Raw genomic sequence first — 17,862 nt, forward strand, 5'->3', positions numbered from 1 at the left:
CAGGCACACGATGTATCCTTTCATTTCTCCTGCTAGAGATTTCAGTGTAGGGATTGCTGCTACCCAGGTGACCTTGCAGCTTTTCAGAATATGTTCTCTGCCAGAGAATTCTTTCCAGAAGAGAGAAAAGAAGAAGAAGAAGAAAAAAAAAAACGTATATGGAATTCTTCCTTAGGGATCTAGCTGAAATGTGTTATTTGCTGTACTGACCTTAGCAGATGACTTGGATATAAAGAGCATGACTGTTCTGCAGCTCAGCAGTAATGTTTGCATTTGGTTTTGATTTGCAGTTCCTTCTAGGTGGGCTGGAGAGCTAGCTCTAACCTAGACCCTGTGGGAAAGCAGCCATGTCCTCCGTGCAGGAGAGGACAGTTTGGGTTAAGTCTCAGTCTTCTATGACCACTTCAGTGCAGCTTGACTGACAATTTATTTAGGTGGTGATTGCCAGTTTTAAGGTGACATTTTACATGTACTTTATATATATGAAGAAATACCTATCTATAATGAAAGAACAGATGAAAACTTGTGAGTTGCACACACTGCTTTTATTAATCTAAGCAATAGGTTAAACTGCGTTTCCCATCAGCACTCTGCTCGTTTACACATGCAGTGGTTCACTGGATAGACTACACAATGAACAACTGGGAAAATAATCCATTTCCATCCTTCATGTGGTGTTCACAGGCAAAAACTCCAGACTGCTTATGAAACTACAGGCAGTAGTAATGAAAAAAATATTTCTTGGTGTCTTCGCTAACATTTTAAGATTTAGAACTTGACCATGAAATACATATTTGGAAATGATAGAAAATAGTATTTTAGGATGATGCTTTTTTTTCCCTGTAAATCTCAAAGTGACTTCTATATGGATGGTTAAAGAACCACATGTGTGTTGTCCCCTTACCCCCTACCTCTTTTTTTTTTTTTTTTTTTGCAGTACTGGAAGTTGAACTCAGTGCCTCACACATGCTAGGCAAGTGCTCTACCCCTGAGTTAACCCCCCAGCCCTGTTTTCTCCCCTTTTAAAAGATGTCCACACAGCCTATTCTTAGTTTTTCTCAAGTGGGTGTTAATGGTAAGGAGCCACTAGTGGCCGGGCTAGATGTAGCTCAGATTCTGAGTGCAGAAAGGCTCAGCCCCTAGAGCTCTCATGCATAGAGCGAGGTGCTTATAATGTGGTTCTGTTTGCTTTCCACTGGGCAGGTTACTTCACCCAGCATGTTCTGAGGTGACATAAGATTTTTCAAAAAGCCTGTGATTTACTTATAACTCCTCAAAAATACCAAGATGTAAAATCCCAGTGCTAAACAGTGAACATTTGCCTTTCTGGGTATTTTACAGATTCACTTAGAAAACTGAGCATGTGTATATTTATTTTTGAAGCCTAAATATTTATACTTGAAGTTGTGCCTATAAGCAATTGAAAGTATAAAGCAGGTTTTAATAAAATGTGTAGAAAATGAACATGTAATTGCAGATACATTTTATTCAAAGCTGTTTCCCTAGCAGTGTGTCCCTCCCTTTCATAGATTTGCCACACCATCTGGTTAAAGAGTGTGGCACTCACCTTCCCACCGTCTCTATGGGTGAATGGACATAAAATTAGAATTCTAGTAGACACGTTGGATAAACTAGTACAGATCCAGGCTACAGTAAATATTTAAAAGATAATGAAAGCAAATGCTTAGAACTTTTTGTTATGACAAGTGAAATAAAACTTGCTCATATCAATATGAAGTGAGGAATAAATGTAAAATTGTTTCTGCTTTTTCTCCCAAGCAAGACTTCTGACTGAAGATCTCCTGATTCTTATGCAATTCAGTTGCACCTGGATTGTTTTCTCTTGAAAAAATATACTTGTATAGCCTTCTTTAAGTTAGCAAATGCCCGAGGGCGATACATCATTTTTCCCCAGTACTCTTTCCGTGGCCTAAGCAAGAGGCGGAGAAGCAGTGCAGGGCAGGGATTTCAGTCCTAGGTAAGAAAATAGAATGGATTTTCTTGGTTGTGAGTTTTCTGATGTGCTTGGAATTCAGATGCACAGTGGCAGCGACAGCAGACACCTCAATCCAGGGACGCTAGAGGTTGAGCAGCGGGCTGCTAAGTGGTTCAGAAGAGTGGCTAGGAACTCCTGTACAGGGTACAGACTGTGATGTGACCCATGCAGCTTCTGTGGCTCATGCATTGCCTTAGGATCTATAGTCCTTTTTGCTGTAGGGCTTGTTGCGCAGTATGTTATCAATCTCATTGACCACATGTGACGTCATCTTTGGGAGAACCTGGGAGCAGGGGAAGAGGTACAAATTACATGGTTAGGACTGGTGAGCATCTGTTTTGTGTTTGGTGATGAGCAGAGTCGTGTGGACTGGTATAGGTTCATAACCAACCCTCTGTTGCACTAAGCTCCTTAAGATCGGGTCCCGTTTATTGACTGAGAGTGAAGGCTCATGGGAATAGAGGGCAGCTCTGTCCAGTAATAACGTGAGCATGGGTACATTTTCTAGTGGCTGCCTTAAAGTAAAAAAGATAAAGTTGAAATTAATACATTTTTTACTCATTTGTACCACAGTAGTATTATTTCAACATGAAATCATGTAGAAAAATAAGATACCTTGTTTTGGGGGGTTCTCTGCCCTTCAGATCCTGGGAACATTTTACACTTAGAGCAGATTTGCATTTGGATTCATCACCTCACCTTTCTTAAACTCAATAGCCACCATGGCTGGAGGCTCCTGTGGTGGACAGCACTGCCTAGAGATAGGAAGGGCTCCTCCATCTGGTGTTTGGAGCCCTGGTGAAGCATGCCAGGGCTGACGGGCATCCTAGGAGGATGGAAGAGCATGGCAAAGTGGAGTGGAGAGATGGAAAGCCGGTGGTGGTGGGTGGGAAGGTAGAAACAGGAGTGGGAAGTGGGTCAGAGCACCATTCTAAGGAGTAGGGATTTTACCCCCAGGGCAGCATAACCTCTCTTGGGGCTTCTGGTTTGGGAGGGACCTGGTCAGACACTGGAGGTAGTTTGAGGAGTAAGTTAGAGGAGACCAACGGGGGACGATAAGACAGTGGCAGGGGAGTGATCTTAGAGGCTCAGGATGGTGTGGGTTCGAAACTGGCTGGAAGGAGTTTGGTACAGACGGATGAGACTGGCACCAAAGGAGAATTCAGGGAATAAGAAGTTAGGCAGGGTGTGTTGAGGTAGGAAGTGACTCATGGGCAGCTTGGGACCTTTGCCAGACTGGAGTGGAGGACGCATGGCTATTCACACGGTGGCGCACTGAACCCCGGGGAGAGCCAAGCTTTCGCAGGGCCAGCGTTTACCATGAGAAATGGGCCGAGGACACTCACAACCCCAGGACAAGGAACACAGACTGACCCCTGCTGGGATGGTCTGACCCTTCGTGGAGACGTGGTGGAAAGGCCACTGTGCCAGCCGGGCTGAGGTTTGACCTCAGCCTTCCTTTATGCATCCTGCTGGCCAAGGTGACCTTGTCTCCACTCGCCTGTCCTCAGAGGCCTTAGGGTTTGGCTGAGACTGAAACTGTTGCTTCTGGTTAACGTTTTCCTGTCCGAAGCAAGGGAGTCCGGTTTCCCAGCAGCCCTGGAGCCTCCGAGGCTCTTAACACTCCAGTGTGTGATTTTAGAAGTGAGATTCCAATGGACTGAAACTTAGAAATTGGATTTTTGGGGCTGTGGCTCAAGCGGTAGCGCGCTTGCCTAGCATGCGTGCGGCCCAGGTTCGATCCTCAGCACCACATACAAAGAAAGATGTTATGTCCGCCGAAAACTAAGAAATAAATATTAAAAAAATTCTCTCTCTCTCTCTCTCTCTCTCTCTCTCTCTCTCTCTCTCTCTCTCTCTCTCTCTTTAACAAAAAAAAAAAAAGAAATTGGATTTTTGGGAAGTTTTGTGTCTAAAATGGCTGTGGGCTAGCCCCATGAGGAAGAAATAACTCTTCATTTGTTATACCAAGGTTCATTTCAGATAGAAAAATAAATTTTAAATGTTAAAAAAGAACCATAAAAGTATGTGGGTAAGACACAAAAATATATATTTATAGTTTTATAAGACTAAAATTTTGAAGAGGAGCTATACTTTAAGAATTTTATATGAGATCACCAGGTTTTTTTTTTTTTTTTTTTTTTTTTGTGCCAGCAAACAGTTTGCAGCATCTCAAACTGCTATTTGGTTTGACAGGTATTCAGGCTGGCAGTCTGCCCTGGTGTTAACTGGAGTGAGGGAGGTGGGGCTGTCACTGCTGTGGCCGGGGACCAGGGCAGGCCTCCCAGGCCCAGGGGCCTGAATGTGGACCTTGGGTGGATAGGCTTTTGCTGGGCAAAGGTGGTGGTCACTGTGGAGAAAGAGGACTCACCGCTGTCTGGGAAGCAAAGTGCTTCCTAGAGGCTGGAGAAGGCCCCAGGGAGGGTGTGGGTGTGGTAGGGCCATGAGGCCTGGATGTGGGGGCCTGGCTGCCCAGGCCCCGGGGGTGCAATTCTGTCTACCTCAGGTGAGAGTGGGGAGGCCGGGGACCTAGGCAGGAAGCTGTGCTGTCTCCCTTCTCCCATCTGCCAAGGCGCTGTTTATTTCTCCCCTCCACTTTGGCACACCTAGGCCTATTCCAACGTTTGGAGCAGCTCGCCTTCCCAGCCTACTGGAGATTGTCTCTCCCTACAGCTGGCAGCGGCTGGCATGCCATGCTTTCCACCCTGTAGCCAGTCCTGCTTCTCCGGCACATGCAGTGCAGGGGGCCGGGTGGTGGGTAGGAAGGGTCGGTTGGCAAGCCTTTGAGCACAGCAGCCCTGTCCTGCTACTGGGCAGAGCTGTGCTGAGAGGAAGCACTTTGGGAAGAAGAATAGCTGGGAATGTGCCCCCTCCCCTGCTGCCTGGCACGGTCCTGCAGCCTTCAAAGCTCAGCCCAAGTTCTGGGATGGCATGTCACCCTCTGTTAGCATGACAGGGAGCCTAATTCCTTCCTCCATATTGTTTTTCTTTCTTAAACCTGGGGGATCATCCCCTCTCCCCTCCCTCTTGCCCCGTCTTTGTTCTGCTTCCGCATGGTGCTCACGTTCAGATGGAAGCATATCCCTTTTAGAACACTCCAAAGGCCCTCTACCTAGGATAGACTCTGACCCTGTGGTCCCACAGGAGCTGGACCGCCTGCCTCTCCTCTTCAGTGGTCCCCCATCCTCTTTGGGGTTACTGAATTAGCCACACCAGCCTGAGGCCAACCGTGGCTGGGGAAGCCACTTCCCTCCAGCGCAGGCCTTTGCTCTGCTCTGCCCAGGCCTGGAGGACACTCCTGGGCTCTCATGTGCTTTCACAAGTGTGTGATAAAGGTGAACATATCCCAGAGGGGCCTTTTGCAAGGACATTATTTAAAGTAGGTCCACCACTTTTCCATTAGGCCATTGCAACATTCTATTTATTTACTTAGTATCTTTTTCACAATTGAAGCAATTTTGTATGAGTATTTTTCTGTCTCCTGTTGGAACATGAACCCCTTGGAGAGTGGGTTACGTGTTTCCTGTGTCCTTTGGTATTGTTCATGCCTGGCACATAGTAAGCCCCTCAGAGACATTCTGCGTGAAGGGATAGATGCCTTAACGCTCAGGCTCCCGCTTGCTGGGCAGAGCTGGTGCTCCATAATTATGAATGGAATTGAAATCATGGAGTTGAATTTTTGTTCTTTTGTGTACAAAGCATTCCCCATCCCCTCATCATTGTGTGGCTTTAGCTCTGCCCAGTGCGTGGCTGAAAATGAGAGAAGGTAGGTGGCTAAAAAGAGGGAGCTTACTGGGGGCCAGTGTTGTGGCTCAGTGGTAGGACACTTGCCTAGCTTGCGTGAGGCACTGGGTTCGATCCCCAGCACCACATAAAAAAAATAAATAAAATAAAGATATTATGTCCACCTACAACTTAAACAAACAAACAAAATAAAAGAGCTAAAAAAAAAAAAGTGGAGATTCATTTAAAAAAAAAAGAGGGAGCATATCCTGCAGGGACCCCACAGAATCCAGGAGGAAGTGTGGGGTTGAGCTCTCAGAAGGGTTCTTTTTTTTTTTTTTTTAATATTGTTTTAGTTGTAGATGAATGCAATATCTTTATCTATTTAGTTTTATGTGGTGCTGAGGATTGAACCCAGTGCCTCACACGTGTGAAGCAGGCACTCTATCACTGAGCTACAGCCCTAGCCCTCAGAAGGAATCTCGGAAGCAGAGAGATGGAGGTGATTACCTTGCTATATGAGACGGGCAGGCAGCCTATAGCATTGATCCCCTGGCATATTCTGGCCTGCTTTTTTTTAGTACCAGGGATTGACCCCCAGGGACACTTAACCCTGGGACACTTAACCATTAAGCCACGCCCCCAGCCCTTTATATACTTTTATTAGGGACAGGGTCTCACTAAGTTGCTTAGGACCTTGCCAAGTTGCTGAGGCTGGCTTTGAACCTGAAACCCTCCTGCCTCAGCCTCCTGAGCTGCTGGAATCACAGGCATGCACCACTGCGCCAGGCTCTGGGCTATTTATAAAGGGTTTCTAAGTACTGATCGTTTGTCTCTAGCTCCACCTGTTTCTCTGTAGGAGAGGTAACAGGGCTGTATGCTTGTTCAGGAGCAGTGGGGTGGGATGAAGCCGGGAGACTGAGCAAGAGGGAAACAGAAGCCTGGCCCTGGCCTGCTAGCAGGTAGTGGCCATGGCAGTGGTAGAGGCAACTCATTCCTAGGGCCTTCAGCAGTGGGGCAGGACAGGACTGAGAGCTGGCCTGTGGGGAAGGGAGTGGTCATAACTGACCAACCCCACTTTATCACTAGATAGGAGGCCTGGAACATCCGTGTCCCACCGCCCCCCTCCTGTGCCTCTACAGGCTGGTGCAATGCCTGGACTGCAGGGCACCCTTTGGCTCCTTGGGGGTAGGCCTAGGGAAGGAGATGGTCCTCCTGAATTTGCTTCTAGGGAGATGTGATCCTGGAAGTCCAAACTAGAATCTTGAGCCAATTTCTTTTAGAACATGGAAATATTCATTCATTTGACAGGTATTTCTTCACCGATAGCCAAGGGATGTGTGGTGTGCAGGAGACCAGCCAGTTGGTCAGTGGAGAAGTGGGAAAGACGTGAACCTCGCGGTTACATGCTCCTTCCTGCTCCCCCACATGGGCCTGGTCCCCTCACCTGCTTCGAAGATGGAGAGTGAAAGCACTTAGTGTGATGTAGGGTCAAGCCTAACACCCCCGTCAAGAACTGAAAAGGGCTTACCAGGAAACTGGCCTCAAAGTACCACCTGGTAAGAATCCAAATGAAGGAGACAAGCTTAGACAGATTTATGGAGCCTATGAAGTTCTCACTGGTGTACAGAAAAGGGAATTAAATGACAAAGGAGGCCTGGCCATGTAGGAAGGTAGGGTGGTGGTGGTTTTGGCTGCCCCGTGGACACCTTTGACAGGTTTTTGGGGGAGGAGGAGGAGGAGTGCAGGAAAGAGAGGCCAAAACATCACACACCAGCTCTCAGTAGCGTTAGATTCATGTAACGGTGCAACAAGGAAAGTGGCTCTTCCAGAGATTGCAGTTTGTGACAAATGTAAAGGCCAAGGGGGTAAGAAAGGAGTGCTGAGTGCTCTTCCAACGTCCCAGGTACTGCAGTGCAAGTAGGAGCTGTGAGATATAGGACTGGAAGATCGGCAGAGTCAGGCTGTGCATGGGGTGCCAGGGCCAGGGGAACGGGTCAGTCCCAAAGACAGATGTAAAAGCTGCCACAGAAGGAAGCTTCTAGAAGTTCCTATTGACAGAGGCATGAATGATGGACAGAAGAGAACATTCCATAGAGAAGGGACCAAGAGCCAGGATGGAGCAGGGAGATGGTCTCCTTGTGGTAGACCAGAAGGACCTGCTGTTTTCACTCCATGAGGAGGAGACCTTTTTGTGTGTCAGACACACAGCTGGTTAAAACATCCTGTGGCTTCCAAAAGCCAATATCCAAACTCCAGTCCTCACCCCTCATCCAGGTCAGATAGTCGAACATGGGGATATAAAGTGTGCTAGATGAGGGTAGGCCAGGGTGTCAGAGTGTTTGGAAAGGGTCGCCTCATCATCCAGTGTAAAGCAACCTTTTCCTGAAAATGTCTTTCTCTCTTCTGAAAATCTCTCTCTGCTGGAAAAACTACCTGAGAGAAAGGAGGAGACTCATGAAATGGATCAGAAAGGACTGGTCGACTTTGATCCCAATCAGAAAAGACGGTGCCATTGTACTGGAGCACAGGGGACGATGCACTCATCCCAGAGAGGGTGTTCAGCTCGAACCTCTTGATGGTGCCAGTAGTGCAGTAGTGCATGTGAGTGAAGGGCTCTGGTCCTAAGATGCACTGCTTGCTATTGCTGTTTGGTTTGGTTTTGGTACCAGGGATTGAACTCAGGGGCACTTGACCACTGAGCCACATCCCCAGCTCTATTTTGTATTTTATTTAGAGATAGGGTCTCACTGAGTTGCTTAGTGCCTTGCTAAGTTGCTGAGGCCGGCTTTGAACTTGTGATCCTCCTGTCTCAACCTCCAGAGCTGCTGGGATTACAGGTGTGCTCCACCATGCCCAGCTTGCTATTGTTTTGTTTTAATTGTTTTTGTTTTGTTTAATATTCTATAGTAGTGCCTTAAAAGTTAAATGAAGAATAAATGCAAATACAAAAGCTCTGACTTCACCCTGTATGTATGATGACTTCAGTGTGCAAGAAGTGGTTTAATACCTGTAAAAACTACTTAAAAAAAAAAGCAAAAACAAAAAAACCACAATTGCCATAGCATCTGCTAGGCATAACTTGTAATTGATTTCAGCTGTGTATGTGGACAGACTCAGATTGAAATGCCAGCTATGTCTTGATTTCAGAGTACGACCCTTCATTGTGAAGCTATGAAATTAAAATGGTATTTAACTGGCAGTCAGAAAAAGCTTATTTTGTAGAGGAGTGTTGCTCTGTCTAGTTATTTGAATTAAGCAGGACTCATGTGATGTCTCTGCAATGTGTTGCCTCAGCTGTTACTTGAAGGTAGCATAATGTATGATTTAGCTTGTGGTTTTGGTGAAGAAAGGGTACCTTTCTGAAGAAGGGTTTGTGATGATATGCTGCTTCTTAAGACTCACACTTGTAGAATTGAATTCCCTTCTGTTGTGCCATTTTTTAAAAAAAAATGTATATATACACACACATATATATAGAAAACTATGGTGACTAGTCCTGGTTACATTATTTTCCCTTCTCTTTGGACCATGGTAAGCCCTCATAGTGAATTCCAGAGCTGAATCACAGACATAAAAGAGAAGAGACCTGTACATGGAGAGGTAGTGTGCATGTCGCATATAGGAAGGTGTTCCTTAGGTATGTCACAGGCTTACTTTAACCCATACAGTTACCTTGTGCTCCAAGGTAACTGTATGTGGTGTTGGTGTCTGGCACATGTGTGGAATGCCTTTAATTGCATGTTGAAAAGCCATCATTCTTAAATCTGGATATCAGAATTTAAGCAATTCTTAAAACATATGAATGTCTCCTTAATATGTTGATTACAAACCAAAAAAGAAAACAAACAAACAAAAAACACAACAACCACCTGGAAAGGAAGACACAAGTCTGTGTCCCCAGGGGCCTCGAAGCAGTTACAGCAATTCCATTGTCCTGAATGTAGGATGAGGAGGAAGAAATGCAGGGAGCTTGGAGATCAGAAAGGCGGGCTTGGCACACAGTTGGTTGGCAATAAATATTTGTGGAAGGAGCAAGTGAATAAGTGGTGTGTGCCGTGTCCCATGCCTGTCACATTGCAAGCTTGTCATTAGGCAGGCTTCATGTTAGGGCCTGAGGTCAGTTGCCAGGTGCACCCGGGACACGAGTCCCTCAGAGATAGGCCCTGATGAGAAGCAAGCTCTGGGAATTTTGCCTGTTGATCAGCAGAGGACCACTCTGGGTCTGCGAACCCAGGACTTGTTTATTGCTTCTTATGCCTTTGTGCCCACCCCCAGGACAGGTGGGAGAGGCAGGACTCACTGCAGGACTTGCCTGAATGGCACCGAGGTTTTCGATGAGCTGCTCGGGAGTGGATGATCCCAGAAGCACGGAGCTCACGCCCTCGTTCCTCAGGCACCACGCTGGGAAGAGATGAAGAGGATGTGGGTCAGGGTGTCACAGAGCTCACCATCACTGATGAGCCTGCGAACATCAACTATAGCCAAACTGGTGGCAGCTAAAACTAACTTTTTCTGTGGAGGATACACAGTGCTCTGGGGCTGAACACTGAACAGCACTCCTGCTGCAGAGAAGGTGGATGGAATCTGTGCACCTGCCTGTGGGACTAGGGCTCTTCTGCCTTCTACCTGTGGTTTGGCCCCAGTACTGGGGTGTCTATCCCACTGCCCACCCTTAAAGCACATTCTTCTCCTGCCTTAACATTTGGTGCGTGGTCTTGCTTTCCTCCTCTGTTGCCTGCGGTCCTCCTAGACCCTGGGGTCTGGTCCCTTCATTTCCACTTACCTACCAACCTTCTCTGACACTCCTGTGTTGATTATCAAATTACCCTTAAACCCTTAAAGCCCCACTTTTAATTTTTCTCTTTCTGCTCTGGGGACTATTATGGTTTTCTTAAAAAAAAAACAACCAACTTTATTGAGGTAGAATTTACAAGCCAAAAAAGTTACATATTTAAAGTGAACATCAAATGCTTTTTAATCCATTGCCTGCAATGTGGGGTCTGCGGCCTCTGCTTCACTGCCTGGGCACCCTTTGAGATTCCCCAGGAGAATTGCCTTCCTCCCCAAGTCCTACCTGAATTGCAAGTGGGGTTGGGTGTCCTGCTCTTCACTTCCCTGGCTGCCCATTCCCTTCCCAGTACTTTGACACTGTATTCAAACCATCTGTTCGTTTTCTTGACTTGCCCACCAGGCTGTGAGATGGGCTAATTGGCAGTTGGATGCCCAGCATCCTGCTCAGCACCTGGCATATAATAGCACTTATTAAGTGTTTGTTGAATAAACAGGCACGGATCGTTGGTGCACACCCTGGCACTTCTTCTGCCCTGTTTGCTCCAGGCCCTGCTGTCTGCCGACTGATACTCGTAAGAGTCACCATGCCCGGGTCTTTTATGACAATCACTGTCTTTTCCACGCAGTCAAGAGAGTGCTCTGTGAAGGTAGCAATCCAAGTGATCTGCCCTGCCCCCCTTTTTTGGCTTCATTATTTCCTGTTTGCACTTGTAACTCTCCTTGGCCCTAGTGGTTCTCTGAGTCTTTTGGGGCCCTGGGCAAATCATTGCTCAGAACTACCTGATGTCAACAGCAGCTGGTTCCTCTGCAGGCTGCAGGGCAGCCAACTCACGGGGCAGGGCTGGCTAGCCCCATGGCGCCACCTTCAGGTGATTCTGGGGACTAGCATCCTGCACCACACTTAACAGCAGGCACATTCAGGGTGCTTGCTTACTGCACCCAGGATGGGTGTTGGCCTGGGTGCAGGTGTGACCTGGGGATCTAGTAGTTTACTTCTTGCCGGAAGAGCTCCCCTCCCACACCGTCCATGCAGATCAAAGGATTTATGGCTGAATATCACTTCCCTTTTGGTTCTGAAAGTTCTGTGGTTAAAAACAAAACTACTTGTTTATAAAGAAAGAAGAAAAAAATGACAGGCAAGAAAGACATCTGGGGGCATAGAGGGAGGAAAAGGGGAAAAAGCATGTTTTAATTTAAGTCAGACTTGTGCAGAGGATCTTTCCTGTATGTCTAACAACCAGTGAAAGTCTGAATTTTGTGAAGATTTCCTCCAGGAAGACGGTGTTTTTCCATCTCTTTCAGAACTAAATTTAAAGCAGTTGGTCTTTGGTGTTCTTGCGAAATTGGTTCCGGGCACTCCCCTTCAGAACACAAAAATCCCAGGACATTCAAGTCCTTTGAACAAAATGGCAAGCATCTGCACGCACGTCCCAGGTGATTTAGGTCACCTCTAGCTGACTCTTGTACCTAACACCATGCGCGTGGGTGATCAAATCCATGAGTGCAGAGACAACTGCTCAGTTCATATTGCCTTCAAGAACACACTGATTGCAAAATGCATTTCTCTCTGCATTTACTCTGGCCACACGCCAGGCTAGGAGCGGGGAGAACATCAAGTCCAGCGTGTCTAGTACATCTTCCTCACCACTTACTGAGCAGCTGCCTACTCGTTGCTTTACATATACAATTTCCTGCAACTCAGCAAGTTTGTAAGAAATGTATTGAAACCATTTTATCAGGTTGAGTAACTTGACTTGGTCAAGTGACTGATATGTTTTACTTTGCTTGTTAAAGCTGTAGAGATGTAGCTAATATATTCTTTATATTTACTTATTTTTTATGGTGCTGGGGATCGATCGAACCCAGGGCCTTGTGCATGCGAGGAAGGCACTCTACCAACTGAGCTATATCCCCAGCCCCTATTCTTTGATTTTCAAAACTATTTTTTTATATAGTAATGGGGATTGAACCCAGGGCCTCCTGTATGCTAGGCAAGTGCCGTATCACTGTGCTATCTCCCTGGCTCTTCTTTTATTTTTTTTTTTTAAGATGGGATTAAGCAAGTCATATTTAGGCATATGATATTTCCTCTCTCTAAAACCACCTCCCATTTCTGTTTTTCTGTTGCTGTTAACTGCAACTAACATTTCTCTGACTTCTAACCTCAGAAGAGTCAAGGCACTAGCAAATGTTCTATTGGATTATTTTACTTGTGTAGACCTTATCACGGGCTTTGGGTCACTGTACCTATTTGTCCCAATTCCTGCCATTCCTTCATCCATAGGATATTTTTTTGGGGAGTGGCATGCATTTTTTCCCTTTCTCAGTTACCATGTGAATTCTAGCAAGTCCTCGGTCTATGTCTGTGAGCTAGGGCTACCGGAGTGCACCTCACAGGATTGTTTTAATGACTGAGGAGATGAGACAGTGCATACTAAGTGCTTGTTGTGCTGCCTGGCAAATACCTGCAGCCAGAACTGAGAGCCAACACGCCTTTCTGCCCAAAGTGTAGCCATTAACCATGTGGGACTGTTGAGTGCTTGAGATGTGTGGAGCCTGAACTGGAATGTGCTGGAGGTGTAAAATATCTCAGTCATTTAAAGAAATGTATTACAAGCTGAAATAACATGTACTGTATATTGTAGTAAATAAAATCCATTATTAAAATAAATTTCACCTGTTTCCTTTTTCATTTTTTTTTTTTGATACCAGGGATTGTTGTACCACTGAGCCACATCCCAACCTTTTTATATTTTTAATTTTGAGACAAGGTCTCACTAAGTAGCTTAGGGCTTTGCTAAGTTGCTGAGGCTGGCCTTAAACTTGCCATCCTCCTGCCTTAGCCTCCCGTGCTTCTGGGATTACAGGTGTGCACCACCATGCCCAGCTCTGTTTTATTTTTTAACTATGGGTCACTAGCAACTTGGAAATTGGAGTATGTGGTTTGTATTATCTTGCTTTTGGACAGTGCCATCCTATGTGGCTTTTAGTTGTGACCGGTGACCCTGAACTTTGATGCACTCCATGTACAAAGCCACCTCTCTGGGTTAGGGAGCCCTGGGCCTCTGTAGCAGCTGTTTCTCACACCAACCCTGGCTCTGCCTCAGCAGGGGAGGAAACCCGACCAGTGGGAAGTGGGTGTCACTCCACAGTTCACCTCTGACTCTGGTGAGGACGCCTGTGTTCCCACTGACCTCCTCTCATCTGAACTGCGTTCTAAGGGGCGGGGGAAAGAGGTGAGAAAAGTAGTTTTACATATAGAAAGTTCTAGGGAACCTGGAGGACTCACTTTATGTTGTATTTAGCAGGAATTTACGCCTCTGAATCTGTCTGCCCCTATAGGAGACATTTCTGCGAAAAAGGGCTGTGGGTTAGCAGTAGAAAACAGGGAGACCCCCCAGACACCCCCAGCAATCTCCTCACCGACTGCAAGCTGAGGCAGTGTGCACCCCAGGCGCTCGGCGATGGGAGAGAGGTCCTTCAGCTTGTTCTGCTGCTTCCTGCCTTCCTCACTGACGATCCTTTCCTTCAGCCACTGGTAGCACTGGGGAGAAGCACAGCGGGAAACATTTCAGCGATAGCGTCTGGTGGGGACGTGACCTCGAGGGTCATAATTCAACCAACTACAAGACCCTCAGTGAATCCCGGGTCGTCTTGACCCCTGTGCTTTGCAGTGAGAAGACGCTTACGTTTCTATGCAAAGAGATAGAGGTTCCCATGACCTTGATCCTGTTCCCTGGTTCAGAAGATCAACTTCCACTCATGTTCACCATGCACGTTGATCAGAGGGCACAAAGCTCTAAAAATATGGACACAGAGATGTAGGCAGGTGGACCCTTGTCTGCCCAGGAGAAGAAAGGCTTAGTGAGATAGCCCAGTTTTAGAATGTCGCAAAAAAAAAAAAAAAAATGGAATTGACATTTTACCCAGGTCTATGCTGTTTCCCTGATGGAGAAGGCGCAGTGCCAAGTTTTCTGCTTAAACAAACAAACCGCCTTACATTCTCATCTCCTCTCCTGCCTGGGGTCCACTCCTAACCTCCACCTCCTTGTTTAAAAAGACTGACTTCCTCGGCTCCTAGAAGCAGATGTAGTGTACCCGACGGACGTCAAGCACATTTAAAAATTCTGAACTGGGTAAAGACTTCCCCAAATGTGTGTCGCCTATCGTGTGAACTACGAAAACGTAAAGAGTAAAGGCATTTGACATTTCAAACCGGTGGGAAGAGCCTGACCCTGATCTGTAGACTGCGCAGGGAGCCTCATTTCCTAAACATAAAAAGTCTTTGAGAGCTTCTCAATGCCCTACTTTCTAGAAGGCTCTGTTCTCACTGTGAAGGAGGGAATAAGAGTTCCTTCCACACAAAGCTAGCTCTAAGCAGCAACACCCAAAGCAAAAGAACATGAGGAAGAATGTTAGCCTGTTTTCGTGAACATAAGAGAGAGCCATCACGCTGCGGCAGTGTGGCCCTTCTTTCTCTGTGGCATGTCTGTGACATCACTCCCAGCACAGACTGCCACTTCTGCAGAGGCAGCAGAGAGCCGTGGTGGTGGTGGTGGTGGGCCACAGCACCCCGTCCCCCCAGAGGGCTGCGGCCTTTTGTTTTAAGTATTCTTTTCATTATTCTAAGAGTATTTCTGAAGCAAAGGGAAACCGCCTTGTTTTGTTGTGATTTTTTGGAATAATTTTGCAGACGCAGAAAGAAGGGCAAGCCGCCCCAGTGTCGTCGCCTCCTGGATCTCAAAGGCTTATGGTCTGGCTCCTGGCTTGAGAATTTGCTTGGGGAAACGGCCAAGAGTTTTCCTGGCTTCTTCCAGAGGAAGGTGGCCTGGAGCTTCTTTCCAGCCATGACAGCGGGTGCCAGTGGTGGGTGGACAGCGGTGGACAATGAGCCCGCGATCAACCGCTGGTCCTCCTGGACCAGGGCACTGCCACATCAGAGAGCCCTGGATGACTCGCTGCCCGTGGGAAGGACATCAGTGCTCACTGAGGCCTCAGAATGCCTTCCTGGGACCAGCGGCTCGCAATGTCGTCCAAATAGAAAACAACCTATTTATATACATCAGAGATGTGAAAAACTGTGCCCTGTATGTGTGATAAGAATTTCAATACATTCCACTGTCATAGATAAATAAAAATATTAATTAAAAAAATGTTAAAAATATTTAAAATTCAGTGTTTGCTTTATAAATATGAAAAGTTTCTCCTTGATGTTATTCATATGTCAATGAAAAAAAGTCTAGCATGTTTTTCAAAACGTGTCCTTCTTCAAAATTAAAATGTCTGTTTTTTTTTTTTTCAATCCAAAAAAGATTTGCAGGGCTGGGGATGTGGCTCAAGCGGTAGCGTGCTCGCCTGGCATGCGTGCGGCCCAGGTTCGATCCTCAGCACCACATACCAACAAAGATGTTGTGTCCGCTGAGAACTAAAAAATAAATATTAAAAATTCTCTCTTTCTCTCTCACTCTCTCTCCTCTCTCACTCTCTCTTTAAAAAAAAAAGATTTGCAAATTAATAGACAATGCTTTTGAACAATAGCTTTTTATTACAACCAGAAGAGTTCCTGAGGTTTCTATATATGCTGTGCACATAAAAAATTGGTTGATTTATTCATCAATCTTATCAAGCTCCTTTTTTTGTGTGTGGTGCCGAACCCAGGTCCTCACACATGCCAGGCAAGCACTCTACCATTCAGCCACATCCCCAACGCCTGAACTCCATTATTTTTATTTATTTATTTATTTATTTTTGGTATCCGGGCTTGAACCCAGGGGCACTTAACCACTGAGCCTCATCCCCAGCCCTTGTTTATATTTTATTTAGAGACAGATTGTCTGCTGAATTGCTTAGGGCCTTGCTAAGTTGCTGAGGCTGGCTTTGAACTTAAGATCCTCTTGCCTCAGCCTCCCAAGCTCCTGGGATAATAGGCATGTGCCACTGTGCCCTGCCTGAACTCCATTTTTGAAATCCTATATACAATGGAGTCTTTTTCTTAGGATGGGGTTCCAAGTTATGTGTGGGTGAATGCATAGATATGAATTTTGTATATTATGCACACACACCATCCTGAGAGACAGACTTCTGAAAGTAATAAACATCAAGCTTATTTATTGAATACATCTCTTTCACCCTCAGTCCCATGAATCCCCCTCAGGGGAATCTAAAAGGCAGTTAGGATTTTAAAATAGTAGGTGCACAGTGTTTATACTGCTTTCTTCACATCAAAACAAGCAAAAGTATTTTGGAAATAAACAGCTTTCAGCCAGGCATGGTGACAGCCTGTAATCCCAGTGACTCAGGAGGCTGAGGCAGGAGAATTTTAAGTTTGGGGCCAGCCTTGGCAACTTAGTGAGGTCCTAAGCAACATAACAAGACCCTGTCTCAAAATGAAATAAATAAATAATAAAAAAGGCTGGAGATGTGGCTTAGTGGTTAAGCACTCCAGGGTTCCATCCCTGGTACAAAACAAAAACAAAACATCAGCTTTAACTGCTCTAAGTAAGAAAATGTTGGCAGAAGGAGATGAGGCTTAATTGAAATGTTGACTAAACATGGGAGTGGACCGCTTTTCTGAGGGAAGGCTGGTGGGGCTGTGGCTATGAGGAGAGTCAGCCCAGCTTGCTGTTGTGGGCATTAACCGGGGGATTGAGATGAAGTCTCCTCCAGCCCTGTTTGGACACTTGTCCCCTTGCAGGCTGGCTTTCCTAAACTGAAGGAGCAAAGGCCGGGAGGGCTTCTTCATCTGCGGCTTCAGTCCTGACCTCGAGCTGCCCAGCGCAGGGGCTTGGCCAGCGTGGCAGTGAAACTGGAGAAGCCAGACTGCACAGGGTGAGCTGCCCTGGTCAGCCTTGCAGACGGAGCCAGACGCTGCTCCCCAGGGCGGGCAACTTTGCCACAGGCCTGGGGACTCCACCATGATTGTGTTCATAGCTCCTTCCTGAGTCTGACTCTCTAGCAATTTCCTGAGCTGCGCGGCTTGTGGTCAAGACTGCCCCTCCACCCCTGTATCTTCAGCACGAAGCACAGGGGTGGGCCAGGTGGATGCTCAATAAATATTTGTCAAAGAACCAATGAGACGAGCCTTATCCACACGTTAGCTAATGGGCTAGTACAGGTCACATGGCTCTGAACTTCCCAAAGCTGTGTCTTTGCCCTCCCCAGCACCAGGGTCACCACCCCTGTGTGCCCCTTTCATAGGTAACGCTGCTGAGATGCGAAGAGCCTGTGACGCCCTCCCCAAGACCCCTCATGGCCCTGGTTCATCCTGATGGGGGCTCGGCAGGAGATGCAGAGCTGTGTCCAGACCTTGTCTGGATGATTCGGTATCCAAGATGATCGGCCAGTTCTAA

The 17,862-nt window shown here is 46.6% G+C and overlaps 1 protein-coding gene and 1 pseudogene across 4 annotated transcripts in view; one reads left to right on the top strand and one right to left on the bottom strand.

Annotated features, from left to right (window-relative positions):
* Window positions 1–523: 523 nt before the first annotated feature.
* The window catches only part of Kcnab1 (potassium voltage-gated channel subfamily A regulatory beta subunit 1), a 293,246-nt gene continuing 275,907 nt past the window's right edge, over window positions 524–17,862 (bottom strand). For 2 of the 4 annotated variants that reach the window (XM_078043522.1, XM_078043524.1), the window contains exons 12-14: window positions 13,937–14,057; window positions 10,035–10,123; window positions 524–2,279 (exon numbers count right to left, since the gene is read on the bottom strand). In XM_078043522.1, the coding sequence (XP_077899648.1) occupies window positions 2,190–2,279; window positions 10,035–10,123; window positions 13,937–14,057 (300 nt within the window). In that variant the 3' untranslated portion in view covers window positions 524–2,189. Of the gene's footprint in view, window positions 2,280–10,022; window positions 10,124–13,936; window positions 14,058–17,862 lie in introns of all 4 variants that reach the window. The other 2 variants (XM_078043521.1, XM_078043523.1) reach the window with 1 other exon arrangement.
* On the top strand, window positions 2,488–13,194 carry LOC144375590 (dnaJ homolog subfamily A member 1 pseudogene; annotated as a pseudogene).

The sequence above is a fragment of the Ictidomys tridecemlineatus genome, chromosome 3 (assembly GCF_052094955.1).
Source record: "Ictidomys tridecemlineatus isolate mIctTri1 chromosome 3, mIctTri1.hap1, whole genome shotgun sequence".
NCBI classification, from domain to species: Eukaryota; Metazoa; Chordata; class Mammalia; order Rodentia; family Sciuridae; genus Ictidomys; species Ictidomys tridecemlineatus.